Source organism: Macrobrachium rosenbergii, chromosome 26 (genome assembly GCF_040412425.1).
Source record: "Macrobrachium rosenbergii isolate ZJJX-2024 chromosome 26, ASM4041242v1, whole genome shotgun sequence".
Classification (NCBI taxonomy): domain Eukaryota; kingdom Metazoa; phylum Arthropoda; class Malacostraca; order Decapoda; family Palaemonidae; genus Macrobrachium; species Macrobrachium rosenbergii.
The window spans coordinates 41,270,621-41,285,788 of NC_089766.1; the positions used below are offsets into that span (position 1 = coordinate 41,270,621).

At 35.3% G+C, this 15,168-nt stretch overlaps 1 protein-coding gene across 3 annotated transcripts in view; it reads left to right on the forward strand.

The window, feature by feature from the left end:
- The window catches only part of LOC136853137 (scoloptoxin SSD14-like), a 342,771-nt gene extending 336,569 nt beyond the window's left edge, over nucleotides 1-6,202 (forward strand). For all 3 annotated transcript variants that reach the window (XM_067128438.1, XM_067128439.1, XM_067128440.1), the window contains 3 exons: nucleotides 2,163-2,290; nucleotides 2,405-2,631; nucleotides 5,751-6,202. In XM_067128438.1, the coding sequence (XP_066984539.1) occupies nucleotides 2,163-2,290; nucleotides 2,405-2,631; nucleotides 5,751-5,900 (505 nt within the window). In that variant the 3' untranslated portion in view covers nucleotides 5,901-6,202. The remainder of the gene's footprint in view (nucleotides 1-2,162; nucleotides 2,291-2,404; nucleotides 2,632-5,750) is intronic.
- The last annotated feature ends 8,966 nt before the right edge of the window (nucleotides 6,203-15,168 follow it).

Here is a 15,168-nt window from a genome sequence, read left to right on the forward strand (position 1 = left end):
TGTTTGCTTTACTTCCACGAGCAAAGTCTACCTTCTCTCACACACTACGTAGTGGTATGACAACAATTTTCACAGTCGCCTCTGTCACCTTTACCCTTTCACAAAGAAACTATTATTTCCCTAGCTAATTTATTTAAAACTTTTCCCTGGAATAGAGTATTCATTACAAACTTTGATCAGCCACGTAATCACATTTTTACCACCGCCACAGCTTCAGGTGTCTTTTCACACTTGAACCTTTCAGTATTTTCCTCCTTGCACGCTCAGCATCACTTCTACCATCACTTTCAAGTTTATTCTAACCCTTTCCACTTTCGAATAATTCAGATCCAAATTTTCATTATTTTCCACATTCAACAATTCCACTAAAAGCTCATTCCATTGGACTGCAGTCTCTCCTATCAGTGTCTCTCCACTGGAATCTTTTTTTTTTTATTTGTTCATTAATCTATCTTGATTTTGCCTGTCTCTAGTACAAGTTCTTATTCCTAAGAATCTTTTCCCACTCACTTTTCTCTTGACTACTTCTGCATCTGTCTGTAACCCCTCAGGTATCTTTTTTAAAATGTAACTGCATTTCACTCTGTCTTATTTTTCCTCTTCTGCATCATCCTTTTTCTATCCTTCTTTGCCTTAATACACGTGACTGCTCTGTATATCATAACCCCATTTCAGTATCTTTCCCCTAAGTCCATTTTTCATCCACGTTTTCTATATATTATATTTTCACATCCTTATCAACTCACTTTTATAATTACAGTTATGGCCACCTTTCTATCTCTTGCTTTCCAACTACAACTGATATTCTCTATTTGCTGTCATCAGATGACGATCAAATACACCGCCCTTATATCAGTCAGCTTGTTCACCAGTCTCCCTTGCACTGACATGATATCTAACTAGGGATTTTCTTCTTTTCTCTCCTAAGTACACCTACAAATATTCTTCTGTAGAAGAATTTCAAAAATTCAAGCCTCCTTACAGCCTTATCACCAGAAGACTGTTTCTCTTATCATTTATTCCAGAAACTTCATACTTATCAAGAGTGCCATCTCTTTCTATAATGAAATTTTGCATTTCAACCCCTTAACTTTTTCACCTTTTCTCAGTTTACAAATGCAGCAAGACACAGACACATTCTCCACAAAGCGATCTATTTCACTCTCGTTCTTTTCCATAATGGGAGAGAACGACTTAAAGTATGGATGCAAATGTAATCAAGAAATTGGATGATAAACAGCTGAGATTTAAAGATGCAAGTGTGATTAGATAAATCTGGATAACAGGAAGGCTCTGAAAAAATCAAGGGCAGAAAAAAATGTTCCCTCATTTAAGGGTAAAAGTTAAAGATTGGCGAACTTAGCTTGTAAATATCAAAATTTTTTCTAAGAGCTGTGTTTGGTGAAATTGTTTTAACACATTCATAATAGAGACTATGGAGCATTATTCCACAACTGTTCAGTTTTGTGAGTAGTTTATGTTTCAAATTTCTTTTACGTGAAATTTGAAATGTCCCTGACTAACCAAGGACTAGGGCTGAATGAAAGTAAAGTTGTAGAGCAAAGATAAAAGAAACACAAACTTCCACAGCTTCTTAGTAGAAAAAAAAGGTACTAAGCAGAATAACAGAGGCTTTGTTTGTATAGTCTGTGGAACAGCAGATGCGGTCCATTATACGGTCCATGCTATCTGGGCGACGGAAGTCCTCTCATTCAGGTCGGTGGAAAAGCTATCAGCATTATACCCAAAGAAAGGGCATAGAAGGCAAGGTTTAAACAACGGGTATGCAAAATTTACTTATTTATTGTTTTGAAGAAAGGATAAAAGAAAAAATCTGAAGCTGTAGTAACTGTGATGGAGTAAGGAATTTATGATACTAATTAAAGCTCCTAGTTTCTTAAAAGTAGAGTAAATAATTGCATTTGATGGTTTCTTCAGGTTAAACTCGATTTTTGAGAAAGCAGAGAACTGAATTTAATTAGCATTCCAAGGCCAAGGGGAACTGACAAAAAAAAGAGTAGAATTATGAATAGTTTTACGCGAGTAGCGCTTATGCTTGGAAAAATAAGATGACACTAGCCATTCAAATTCAAGTTAAGAAAATTAATAGATAAGTTAAAACTTTAAAAAAAGAATGATAAAACAACCATCGAAACTTTCAGTTTTGGCGCGGGCATTAGATCGGAACAAACGGGGATTGTTCTTAATGATCAGATGAACGATTTCTCGGCTCCCAATATCACAAGCTATTTTGGTATTCCTCCTTCACCTGCCAATTTTATTCGGCCAGGTAAGCGTGCAGTTTTTGTGTGTACTACGAAAATTGTATATATCTAAACGGTGAAAAGAAAAGTGCATGAAATCTTGAGGTGTACGTAGTCAAGCAATCTTCTTTTCCTCCCAGGAAAGAGACCTCTGTCTTCCATGTGTCCTGCAGTATTTGTAGATTCTAAAGGAGACGTTCGTCTGATCATCGGCGCTGCGGGAGGAACTAAGATTTCTTCTGCCGTGGCGTGGGCGTCACTTCGTAATCTCTGGCTAAAACAGGATATCAAAAAGGCCATCGATGCTAGAAGAATCCACCATCAACTCTACCCAATGACACTGAGTTATGAAGATGGCATTACTGATGTAAATCACCATTCCGTCTCATATTCCGTTTCCTAAAAGTCTTTGAGCTCAAAAATTTACTGCGAATTTCACGTTATCTTTTGCTCATAACTAATTTGTGTTTTAGATGTTCAAGAGAAGTATTCGTATTCTCTCTAATAAACCATCACACTATGTGCAAGTTCTAGCCAAATATCACATGATGAGATGGTGTGAGCAGTTTTACATTAAATTTGTCTTTTTACTGTAGCTTAGGGGATATACCTTAATAACAGGCACTGATAAAGCTTGGCAACTATGAATCTATTCAAGTAATGAGAAGAAAAATATTACAGTGCTGGCAAGTACAAAATGTTCCAGAAATTCTTCTTTAGATTTTTATATTGTAGATATAAAATTTATGCAGTTTTTTTTTTTTTTAATAGTTAAAGTAAACATATACTTTACAAATTTCATTTATAGTTATCTCAAACCAGGTTCTTAATGATAAGAGTGACTTTTAAAAGATGGAATTATTAAGCATAGGGTGAATATTCCATTGGTCTAAGTTTTATACTACAAATTAAACTTTTATTTGTATTTAGAGCTTGGGATGCAAGACTAAGCTTTTCTTTGAAGAAATTATCAAGAAGGTACTTCATGATCTGCTTGCTTTAAAAGTATCACGCGACAGAACATCAGTGACTCAACGATTGTTGGTGCAACTTCCATGAAAGTCAGTCAGAAGAGAGCAAAATGTATATACAGTCTAGGTTTTATTTATTTATAGTTTTCTTACTAAATGGAATTAGTGAAGCTGAGTTTTTACATATTTGTTCACCATTTACATATTATGTAGTAGCTTTTCTTCATGTGCCCTTTGGCGTATATGCCTAGATCACACTGAGCCGTCCTGACCACTGCTGATCTGATTTTAGACTGGAAAGGACGCCCCTGTGCCCTGTGGTCATAAAGTGTCTTGACACCCGACCCACCCAGGGTGCCCTCCCTGCCAGCGACTTTTTCCAGTGATTCGTACCCACTGGGTACCTTTTTAATTCAAGTCTACTCTCGCCCAGCCGACGTCCTTTCCCAATTTGCCAATGATCATCCACCTTACTCTGGCACCCGCAAGGCCTCTATAATTATGATCAGCTCACGTCTATCTGCAAGTTTTTACGGACTGCCCTAAAGCAAGAGCGACTGCCAGCACATGGCTGGCTTAATCTAGAAAGAAAGAAGCGTTACTTAAATCAGTCCAGTGAATAACATTGGAAATCTTTTGCAAAACAATTTAAAAAGACGGTGCAAGTAAAATGAACTCTGGTGAAAGAAGAATACGCAAAACAATTAGCGGATGAAAAATAGAGAGAGAAATATCAAATATTGTATGATTTTGTCTTAAAACAGATATATAATTACAGGGTGAATGTATCAAGGACTTTTCGATGTTTGGGAGAAAATTGAGATGGTCCAGTGATGAATACATGTTATATATTTATTTAAAGTTTTTACCTCGATTACATTTTTTTTCGTGCTTTATTATTTTTCACATTTGATTTTCCTTATCAAACTTCAACATAACTGTTATCGAAAACAGAGAGTGAATATTGAAGAGCATCAAAGCCTTCTGACACTTATTGCTGTTTCGTTGCGAAAGGCTCACAATAATGGCTCAAACGGAGAAATTACATTTCACATGATTATTTGTCCCACAAATTACATCAGAAAGTTAGAAATATATAAAAGATAAAATGTCATTAGAATGAACATAGAGTGCCTGAGAAAAACGGCTTAGAATTGTAACAGTCTTACAAACCAGTAACTGCTCCCAAACAGTTCCCCTTTTTTCAAATATGAAGTGTCACTTGAACATGATTCTGCCACCTTTTAAGTAGTAGCTGAAGTTGCTGAGATGTAACCTGGAGTCCTGGGTGAAGCTACAAGTCTTAATGGTGGGCCACCTGAAATGCCCCAGTAGTTGCAACCACTGTCCGACAATCGCAGTGTAGGCATGGCCACGGGGCACCACCGCAGGCCACCTTTGTCCTTATCACTGGTGATAATCGTAATTGGAAGTTACCAAGCGGTGGCCTCCTCCGAGCATCTTCTCCCTCAGCCGATCCACTCCTGGTTCGCTATTTTAATGTAATCCAGATGCACGACATTCACCATTTTCTCTCGCTCTCTCTCTCTCTCACACATATACATATACATACATAACACACAACACACATATACATACACACATATAAGAGGGAGAGATAAATGGTGAATGTCGTGCACCTGTATTACATTAAAACAGTGAACCAGGAGTGGCTCGGCTGAGGGGGAAGATGATCGGAGGAGGCCACTGCTTGGTAACTTCCGCTTACGATTATCACCAGTGATAAGGACAAAGGCGGCCTGCGGTGGTGCCCCGTGGCCATGCCTACACTGCGATTGTCGGACAGTGGTTGCAACTACTGGGGCATTTCATTGGCTCACCATTAGGACTTGTAGCTTCATCCAGGACTCTAGGTTACATCTCAGCAACTTCAGCTACTACTTAGAAGGTGGCATAATCATGTTCAATTGACACTTCATATTTGAAAAAAGGGGCATTCTTTGGGAGCGGTTACTTGTTTGTGAGACTTACAATTCTAAACAGTCTTCCTTAGGCACTCTATGTTCAGTCTAAATCTTCAGGAAGGACTGAAAAAGCTGGAAAAGTCGCTGAGGGGGCACAAGTAGTCGTGAAACCCCTTCCTATTACAACCTTTTTTCATTCCAAACAATTATTGGTAGTTCTGAACAGATCAGCATGGAAAAACCTTTACCATGTTCACGACCTCTCAGGTCCCTCCTAGATTCGCTGCTGCCATTGCCTTGTCTTCCTAAGATCCTATAAGGTCTTACCAGACCTTATAGGAGGTCGAGAAAGGTTAGGCTCCAAATCTGCTAAGTGAGACCTAGTCTTTATATTTCTTAGGTTAGTTCACTCAAAATTTATACTTCTGGGAAATTTCGACTTAAGGATGCACACATATATATGTCACGAATAGAAAGTAAGTTGGGGTTAGTCTTAATTGTTTCTTTCTCTCTCTCTCTCTCTCTTCTTGCGTTTGGATGAATGCATGTGTGGAATCCTTATGTCATTAACACATATTGTGTCATTTCAGAAAATCGTCTCGGGCCTTAAGGAGATCGGACATGATACCAAGAAGTTCAGCGTTGGTGGTGCTGTCATCTGCGCTGTAGCTCGAGGAGAAGACGGGAAACTCTACGCCAATTCTGACTTCAGAAAGTCGGGAGAAGTGGATGGATTCTAGAGACTATAAATTCCAGTCTAAGATTTAATTTATCTTCATTTTATTTTTTTGAGTACATCTTAACCCATTAATGGATAAAGTTAACCACTCAGTCAATTGTTATTATTTTTTGAAGTTTTAACAAGACTGGTATAAGTAGTGTACCTGCAAAATTTCTGCACTGCAGCTTTATTAGTTTATGATATATAAGGTGTCCAATAAATTGGACACTGTCCACTTGGACGACTAAAAAAAACATATCTGTAATACATGCCTGTATGTATGTGTGTTAGTAAGGAGTTAAATAATATGAACATATAGTACTGAACATTTTATTTCCTTTGAAAAATATATCTTTTTTGCACAAAACTCATGAAAATTAAAGAAGCAAACCACCAAAAAGCTATTGAATCGCAAAAGAAAAACATGAAAAAATGCCATCTATTTTGCGTGATACATTTTGTGACACACTGGATGTGATTTACTGAGTGTGATACATTTTGTGACACTTTGGATGTAACCCTACATTACATTTTGTGCAGGAGAACGTTGCCTTTCCGCTGCAATTTGCACACCTCCGTAAATTTGAAGATTCTAACCAATGATTGAGACCATCATATCTAACAGCTCTGTGTAGAGTAGGAGCTGTTTTGCCTTGTAGGGAGGGAGAACCATTTGACTTCAAAATAGCAATTGCAAGATTTCTTCGAAACTGAAGCAGCTGTGAGTTGCCATCTTTAGTCTTCCTCCACAAAAGCCATGCATTCACAACTGTGACGTCAAAGAAATATGCAAAAATTGGCCACCACCATTTCCTTTGTCTCATCCTTGTCCGATAAGCTGCCACCATTTGATCCATTAGGTCTACTCCCCTCATGTGTGTATTGTAGTTTTTTATGGCTACTGGTTGTGGATGTTGATTTTTTTTCCTTTGAATACCTTTGTGTTGTACCGAGATCTGGTGAGTCAAAATTTGATGCAACTGTCACTACATTATTATCTCTATACTTCTGTACCATAATGGAGTCTGTGAACATCATTTCTACGCTCCCTTTGTTTTTTTTCCGAAATTGTGCCTTACTAGGCAGAGGACATTTGGCTATTCTGTTTTCCCTAGCGGTGCCTGTAGCACAAATTCTTATCTGTGTGAGGTATTCCCGCAGTTTGTAAGAAGTAAAATAGTTATCAACAAATATTTTGCATCCAGCATTTTGAGGGATCTTTGCTTTTAGAAGCAGTTTCTTTACTGTTTCTCCCCCTACACCTAACCCAGTATTATCAGTGACTTCCTTACATTTACCAATGTAAACATCAAAGGCATACATATAGCCAGTGGATGAGCACAATGCCCAGTTTTTATACCCAAATCTTATTGGTTTCCCTTTGATAAACTGTTTGGCATAATGTCTACCGAAATAGGGAATTATAGACTCATCAACTGAGAGGTTTTCATCCAATGCTCCTAAATCAAAAAATTTCTTGTCAAGATGGTCTAATAGTGGCCTAAGCTTGTAAATTATCATTGAAATGAATATGGTGAAGAATTGATTCAAATCGTCTGCGACGAATGGCATCTGACAGACAGGTGGGGGTGTCACTTTCTCGTGACCAAAACATTCTTTTGTTTGGGTATTTAGCATAACCAGAAAGAAGCATGCCACCAAATATAATCCATAACTCATTTTTTGTCATGTTGAGTGATTTTTTTTTTTTTTCGAGCATACAGATTTGTCTGGCTAACAATGTGCCCCATAAAATCATCTGCGAAGAATAACTTGAATAACTCAACTTCATCACTAACTGCTAGCACATCATCATTCATTGTCATTATATCAGGGTTTCCTTTATTTATATCAAGGATAGTAATAGGGACAGTCTCCTTCCACACAACTTCTTTGGTTAGTTTCCTCTGTTTTGTGTTTAGTTTCCTTGAGCAATATATATATATATATATATATATATATATATATATATATATTATATATATACATATATATATATATATATATATATATATATATATATATATATATATATATATATATATATATATATATATATATATATATATATATATATATATATATATATATAATATATATATACATTATATATATATATATATATATATATATATATATATATATATATATATATATATAATATATATATATATATATATATATATATATATATATATATATATATATATATATATATATATATATATATATATATATATATATATATATATATATATATATATATATATATATATATATATATATATATATATATATATATATATATATATATATATATATATATATATATATATATATATATATATATATATATATATATATATATATATATATATATATATATATATATATATATATATATATATATATATATATATATATATATATATATATATATATATATATATATATATATATATATATATATATATATATATATATATATATATATATATATATATATATATATATATATATATATATATATACATATATACGGAATCTATTGGTCACTTTTTATTCCTCGAATTCTTCACACTTTTTGGGTACGCTTGTCACTACAAAGCGTTAGATTCAAATGAAAGAAATTTAAAGTAATTATGATGTTTGGTAGCATGATTCGAACCCGCATCCAGAATATCAGAATGAAGCCACATTGCCGACCTGACCACGAGAATATTTACATACTTCTGTATCCTCTTTCCAGCCAGATCAGTTCATATTTCCAATGGCCATCTATACACTGGTCATTCCTTCGTTGCTACACTAAGTTAGGGATAGCAAAAATACAAATTACAAAAAATATCGGCCATTTACTCACCCAGGCAGGCGATGTGCAGTTTTCTTCAGTGACATGTTTCAGATAAATGACCATAAACAATATGTTAGGTGGCATATTCTAAAGAAAACCCGTTGAAATCGTAGAAAATGTATTGGGGTAAACTGTGTTAAAAATTTAAGCCCAAAAAATTTGTTGTTATAAAGACTTTTCGGTTTTACCAGCGTCTAAAAAATTGGATGCCATCCACTAATGGGTTAATTTAGAAATTTCATTAACAAGATTTGTAAATTGAATAAAGTTGTTTACTTGATAATAATATTCTATTAGTCCACTATATATAAAAAGTATATATATATATATAGTGGGTTAGTGACATATATATATATATATATAATAATATATATATATAATATATATATATATATATATATATATATATATATATATATATATATATATATATATATATATATATATATATATATATATATATATATATATATATATATATATATATATATATATATATATATATATATATATATATATATATATATATATATATATATATATATATATATATATATATATATATATATATATATATATATATATATATATATATATATATATATATGCGCTTGAGGGCAATCAACAATCTCTTTTTTCCATATGCTTTTATTTACCCGAAACACAACCCTTCAGCTGTTTACAGATCGTCCAGTCTGCTTCCGTAATGCTGGTAAATCACAACTCCTGCTATTTAGGAAAATGTCAGTAATATGAAACTTTCCACCCAAGATGTGACCAAGGCTAACTGTATAAAAGCCAAGTGCTGTTCCGTAAAGAAATTATACAGTTAACTACCATAAGTAAATGGCTGGGATATAAGTAGCTGTTAACTATATACAATTTAATAAGCGATTTTCTTAACTGTAGCACCTCTTAGGCACTTCTGCGATCTTGACTGCTCATACGCTACACATTCCCACCCGCTTTAGTTGACGATGCCCTCATCGTACTTCTCCTTTCATACCTATGCAAGAAATACCGGCGAACACGAACCATCTAATCAACACGGTAAACTTGTTACTGACTATCAACAGAAGCTTCTTATTTATTTGCAGGGGAAGAAAAATATGCTTAACACTTTTCTCTCTTTTGTTTCAACCTTTCAGACCTCCTTAACCTAACTGGTTGTATATCATTCCCTACAATGGTGGGCGTTTGTTCAGTCTCAACATCAGTTGTTTGTGAATAGCTAATACCAAACCTCTTCAGAACCTCTTCCATATTTGGCATTGACACTTCATCCTCTGACTGATCATCCACGTCCTCATTTTCCAGAACCTTTTCCATATGAGATACTGTGAGTTCTTCGTCCGACTGTCTATCCTCTTCGTTTATCCTTTTATCATCTTCTGTTATACTGATAGGCCTAACATTAGATCTATGTATAACCTTACTTTCATACCCAACAGGCCTAATTTTTGAACAGACCACATCTGTCATCCAGCACCTCCTCGATAACCCATTCATCCCCTTTATATTTATCCTGCAGTTTAGCTCTCCCTATAATTTGATTTTCTTTTAGGAGTATTTTCTGTCCCACTTTCAAGTCATTCGTTGTCGAGTTCTCTAGTATTCGTTTTGCCTTACATTTCCAATTCCTATCTGTATTGCTTCGAGCCATTTGCCAAGTCTCCTCCTGGATCTGCCATTGATGGTCTAGCCAAGCTAACTCTGGTGCCTCCATGTCTAACGAATGAGGCTGCTTTTTCCAAACATCTACTGATAATTTAGGCTCACGACCGAACATCAAATAAAAAGGAGAGTATCCCGTTACTGAATGGGGTGTCGCATTATAGACAAATATTAAGCTCTGTATATAACGAGGCCATTTCCTTTTCTTTTCTTCACTCAGAGTTCTTAATAAACCAAAAATAGTTCTGTTAAATCTTTCCACCATTCCATTCCCTGAGGGTGATACGGAGACGTTCTAGTCTTATGAATGCTAAATTTCTTGCAAATTTCTTGACCACGGTACTTTCAAAATACCTTCCTGGTCGTTATGCAACGTATCAGGAACTCCAAATTTATAAAATATGTCCTTTATCAATAATTTTGCGACCGTCAAAGCTTTTTGATTCTTAGTTGGAAAAGCCCACACAAATTTGCTAAAATGATCAATGACAACTAAAATGTGCTCCATTCCACAACTCGACTTTTCGACAGAGCAAAAATCCATTGCAAGTAGTTCAAGTGGTCTAACAGTGGTGATATTTACGGGTAGTCTTTGAAACTGGCATTTCGGGTTTGGTCATTAAGCAAATCTTACATTTCATTATGTAATCACGGATGAAACCTCTCATTCCTGGCCAGAAAACTCTGCTCTCCAATAATTTCCAAGTTCTTTCAACACCCTGGTGGCCAAACAAATCATGCATTTCATGCAGACATCTGACACGCAGGTCCACCGGTAATGCCACCCTGTATCGATAACTTCCCACGGAATCATCATCCACTTTGTATAGAACACCATCAATTAACTGTAAATTTTTCTCTCTCTTTTTCCATTGTTTTAACTCCTCCAAAATTGAAGGTTCTTTAACGTCCTCCGTCCTCCCTTCCAAGTATTTTCTTAATGATCCAATAACTGGGCAGGATTTTTGTTTGTTTTCTAGATCCTGCCACTCTAACCAAGTCTTTAGCTCCATAGCTCTAATAACTCCATCATATTCGTGAGGTTCTAACCATTCATCTCCTACGCCCTCCGTTTCAATTTCATCCCTAGTCTGTCGGGACAGTATGTCAGCTCGGCTATTTTCTCTCCCAGGTTTAAATCTGATTTCTAAATTGAACATTTCCAAATCAGCAACCCACCTTTGCTCTGTATTATCAAGCTTCGCTGAGGATAAGTGACTCAGAGGACCATTGTCAGTAAACACAAGGCATATTGCTCCTATCAAATAATTCTTAAATTTGTCAACCACAGCCCATTTTAGCGCGCATAGTTCAAGCTTTCTAGAACTATAGTTTCTCATATTTAACTCGTGGGGTTTTAGTGACCTGCTCACAAATGCAACTGGTGTAAATCCTTCCCACTGTATTGCGACAGCACAGCACCTAGCCCATCGAAACTAGCATCAATTTCTAACACGAACTCTTTCCCAAACACAACTCCTTGCAACACAGGGGCTTTCGTTAATGCAGATTTTAGGTTTACAAATGACTCTTCTTCATCTTCTCCCCACTTCCTACAACTTTTTCTGACGATTTGACTTTTTGTTCCACTTAAAAGTCTATTCAATGGTTTGGCAATTTGTGCAAAGTTCTTTACAAAGCGTCGATAAAAGTGCAAAATCCTAGAAATTTCCGTACATCTTTTACCGTTTCAGGTCTTTTCCATTCACTGATAGCTTTAATTTTCTCTGGATCTGGACTTATTCCTCCTTACTTACTATATATCCTAAATATCTCACTGATGTTTGCAGAAAAAAACACTTAGAGGCTTTTAACTTTATGCCATACAAGCGTACCCTTTCCAATAGCTGCTTAACTCTCCCAAAATGTTCTTCTATGGTTTTAGAAAACAAAATCAGGTCATCTAAATAAATTATCAAAAACTCAAAACTAAAATCCCCTAGGATATTTTCCATGCACCTTTGGAACGTGGCCGGGCTATTTGTCAACCCCATAGGGCACCTACGATATTGAAAATGACCCCAGGGGACGGAAAAGGCTGTCTTTGGCCTGTCTTCCTCTTTCAGCAATATCTGGTGATAACCTTGAGCCAAATCAAAAGTTGAAAAGAATTTGGCACCTTCCAATGCATCCATAGTCTCTTGAATCCTGGGCAACGGAAAAGCATCTTTTATGATTTTCTTATTTAGTTGTCTGTAATCAATGCATAGTCTAAGACCGCCGCCCTCGCTTCCTAACTAGAACTATTGGAGCAGCATATGGACTTTTGCTCTCTTCTATTACGCCCCTCTCTTTTAAATCTTGTAATAACAGTTTAGCTTCAGGAATTAGAGCTGGTGCTATTCGTCTGTAAGGCAATTTAACAGGTGTCTCATCAGATATTCTTATTTCATGTTCCCACCCTCTTATTAATCCTAGATCAGAATCATCAGTCTCAAAGCAGTCTCTATATTCGTAAATGAGTTTGTCCAATTCTTCAAGCTCAGGTTCTGCTAGTTCATTTTCATTCACCTTTATGCCCAATCTCTCCTAAATTCCCGTCTACTTTCCTTTGATGAGTAATTACACTCTGAAGAATTTTTTAATTTTTTGTTCTCTACTACAGCTAAATCCACTTTTGCTATTTTTGATAGTTTTTCAATTACTATATCAGTGTCTAACCAGTTAGCGACACTTATATACCCTACACCCCATTCACACACAGTAAATCCTGGTATCGCCTTCAATCCTGGCTGTAACCCATTTATTTCTTCATTCTCAATGTCTTCTATCGCTATATATTCTTTAGGTACATTCTTTAGTTTCTCTACAAAAATTTTGACCATTTTCTTACTCAATTTTGGCACTCTCCTATTCTGCTGGTCGAAACATACCGCATATCCTAAATCCTCTGATAACCATAACCTTAAATTATGCTCAACCATTCGCATACAGCAATCCAAGCTGCTCTCCATTTCACTAAATTCACCAGTTTGCTTACGTTCTGAACCCAAAACTCTATTCACACCCCATTTCTCAAAGACAGTTGTTAGAACATTCATACCTAACAAACAGTCTTGTTTAGTTGTTTTTCCTAATCCCGAAATTCCGTCTTCAGATTCCTTTATATAAAACAAGCAGTTTTTAATCACTAATCCATTGACGCAAATGTCAGTAACCACGTGCCCAACAATACCTATTTCATTTCCATTCATATCGAATATAGTTGTAACATATATATATATATATATACATATATACGGAATCTATTGGTCACTTTTTATTCCTCGAATTCTTCACACTTTTTGGGTACGCTTGTTACTACAAAGCCTTAGATTCAAATGAAAGAAATTTAAAGTAATTATGATGTTTGGTAGCATGATTCGAACCCGCATCCAGAATATCAGAATGAAGCCACATTGCCGACCTGACCACGAGAAGGTCAGGTAGGCAACGAGACCTTGTTTGGACACTAGATGTGGGTTTAAATCATGCTACCGGACATCAGAAATACTTCGTGTTTCTTGCATTTGGATGTAAGGCTTTGTATTGACAAGCATATCCAAAGAGTGTGAAGAATTCGAGAAGTTAATATATATTAATATATATATATATATATATATATATATATATATATATATATATATATATATATATATATATATATATATATATATATATATATATATATATATAATATATATATATATATATATATATATATATATATATATATATATATATATATATATAACACAAACACATACACATATGTGTATATATATTCAGAGTAGATGATGGTGCACGTTGATGGACTCAACTGTGAGAAGAGGAGTGTGTGGGGTATACATACAGTATGTCATGATTTGGTTGAAGCAAATAGGTGAAAGTTTCTAATTGGGCGTAAAAGGGAGGAGATGTACTTGTAAAGGCAGTCAAGACGAGGCAGTCTGATAAGAAGGAAGGAAGAGGAACTCGATGAAAAAAATGGGATAGAGTTAAAGACAATTATATTCCGTACACTCTTCATATACTCCAGTTGGAGTATATAAAGTGAGTGAAATTCCAGATGGATCTTGAAGTCAGAAAAAGTTTATGTGCCCTCAGGAAGGTGGGAAGAAGGAAATGAAGTCGGTGAATGGTGGGATAAGAAATGAGAAGTCTAGTAAAAAAAAAAAAAAAGACTGCTTAAAGTGCCATTTCAAGACAGAGGGAAACAGCACATGCAGACATGCGGGAGGATGGATAAGGTGGTCCAGAGGAGGGGAATAGGAAAAGCAGGCCTCTTATACAGTTAGAGGGGGCAAGTTAACTATGATGGTACTGTGGTCGACTTATAACGTATGCGACTCGTAACAAGGTCGACTCGAATCCTGGTCAACTCATCCCAAGGGCATTACTGATTAGCTCTGAAATATTAGATAATTATTTATGAACTTATGAATGGGAGCGACTATGAGTTGTACAGTACTCTAAACCACCGAGTTCCCTTCTGTTTTCACAATATATAAAACATCTCGTCAAATAGTAACTTTAACAACAACAATATAAAAAAAGCGTGTTAAAACTTACATCTGTTTCTCTGTCATTCAAGGAGAAATATTCCTTTTGCATTTAGCCACTAAAACATCCTTGGCCTCGGGTCCTACAGTATGGGTTCATCACCAATGTTGAAAATATCTTGCTTGGATTGCGGAGAACTAAATCTTAGGTTAACTCACTATAAATATTAAGGTGGAACGGGTCAAAAGAATAATGCTTTTTTTTGCAAATGAAAAAT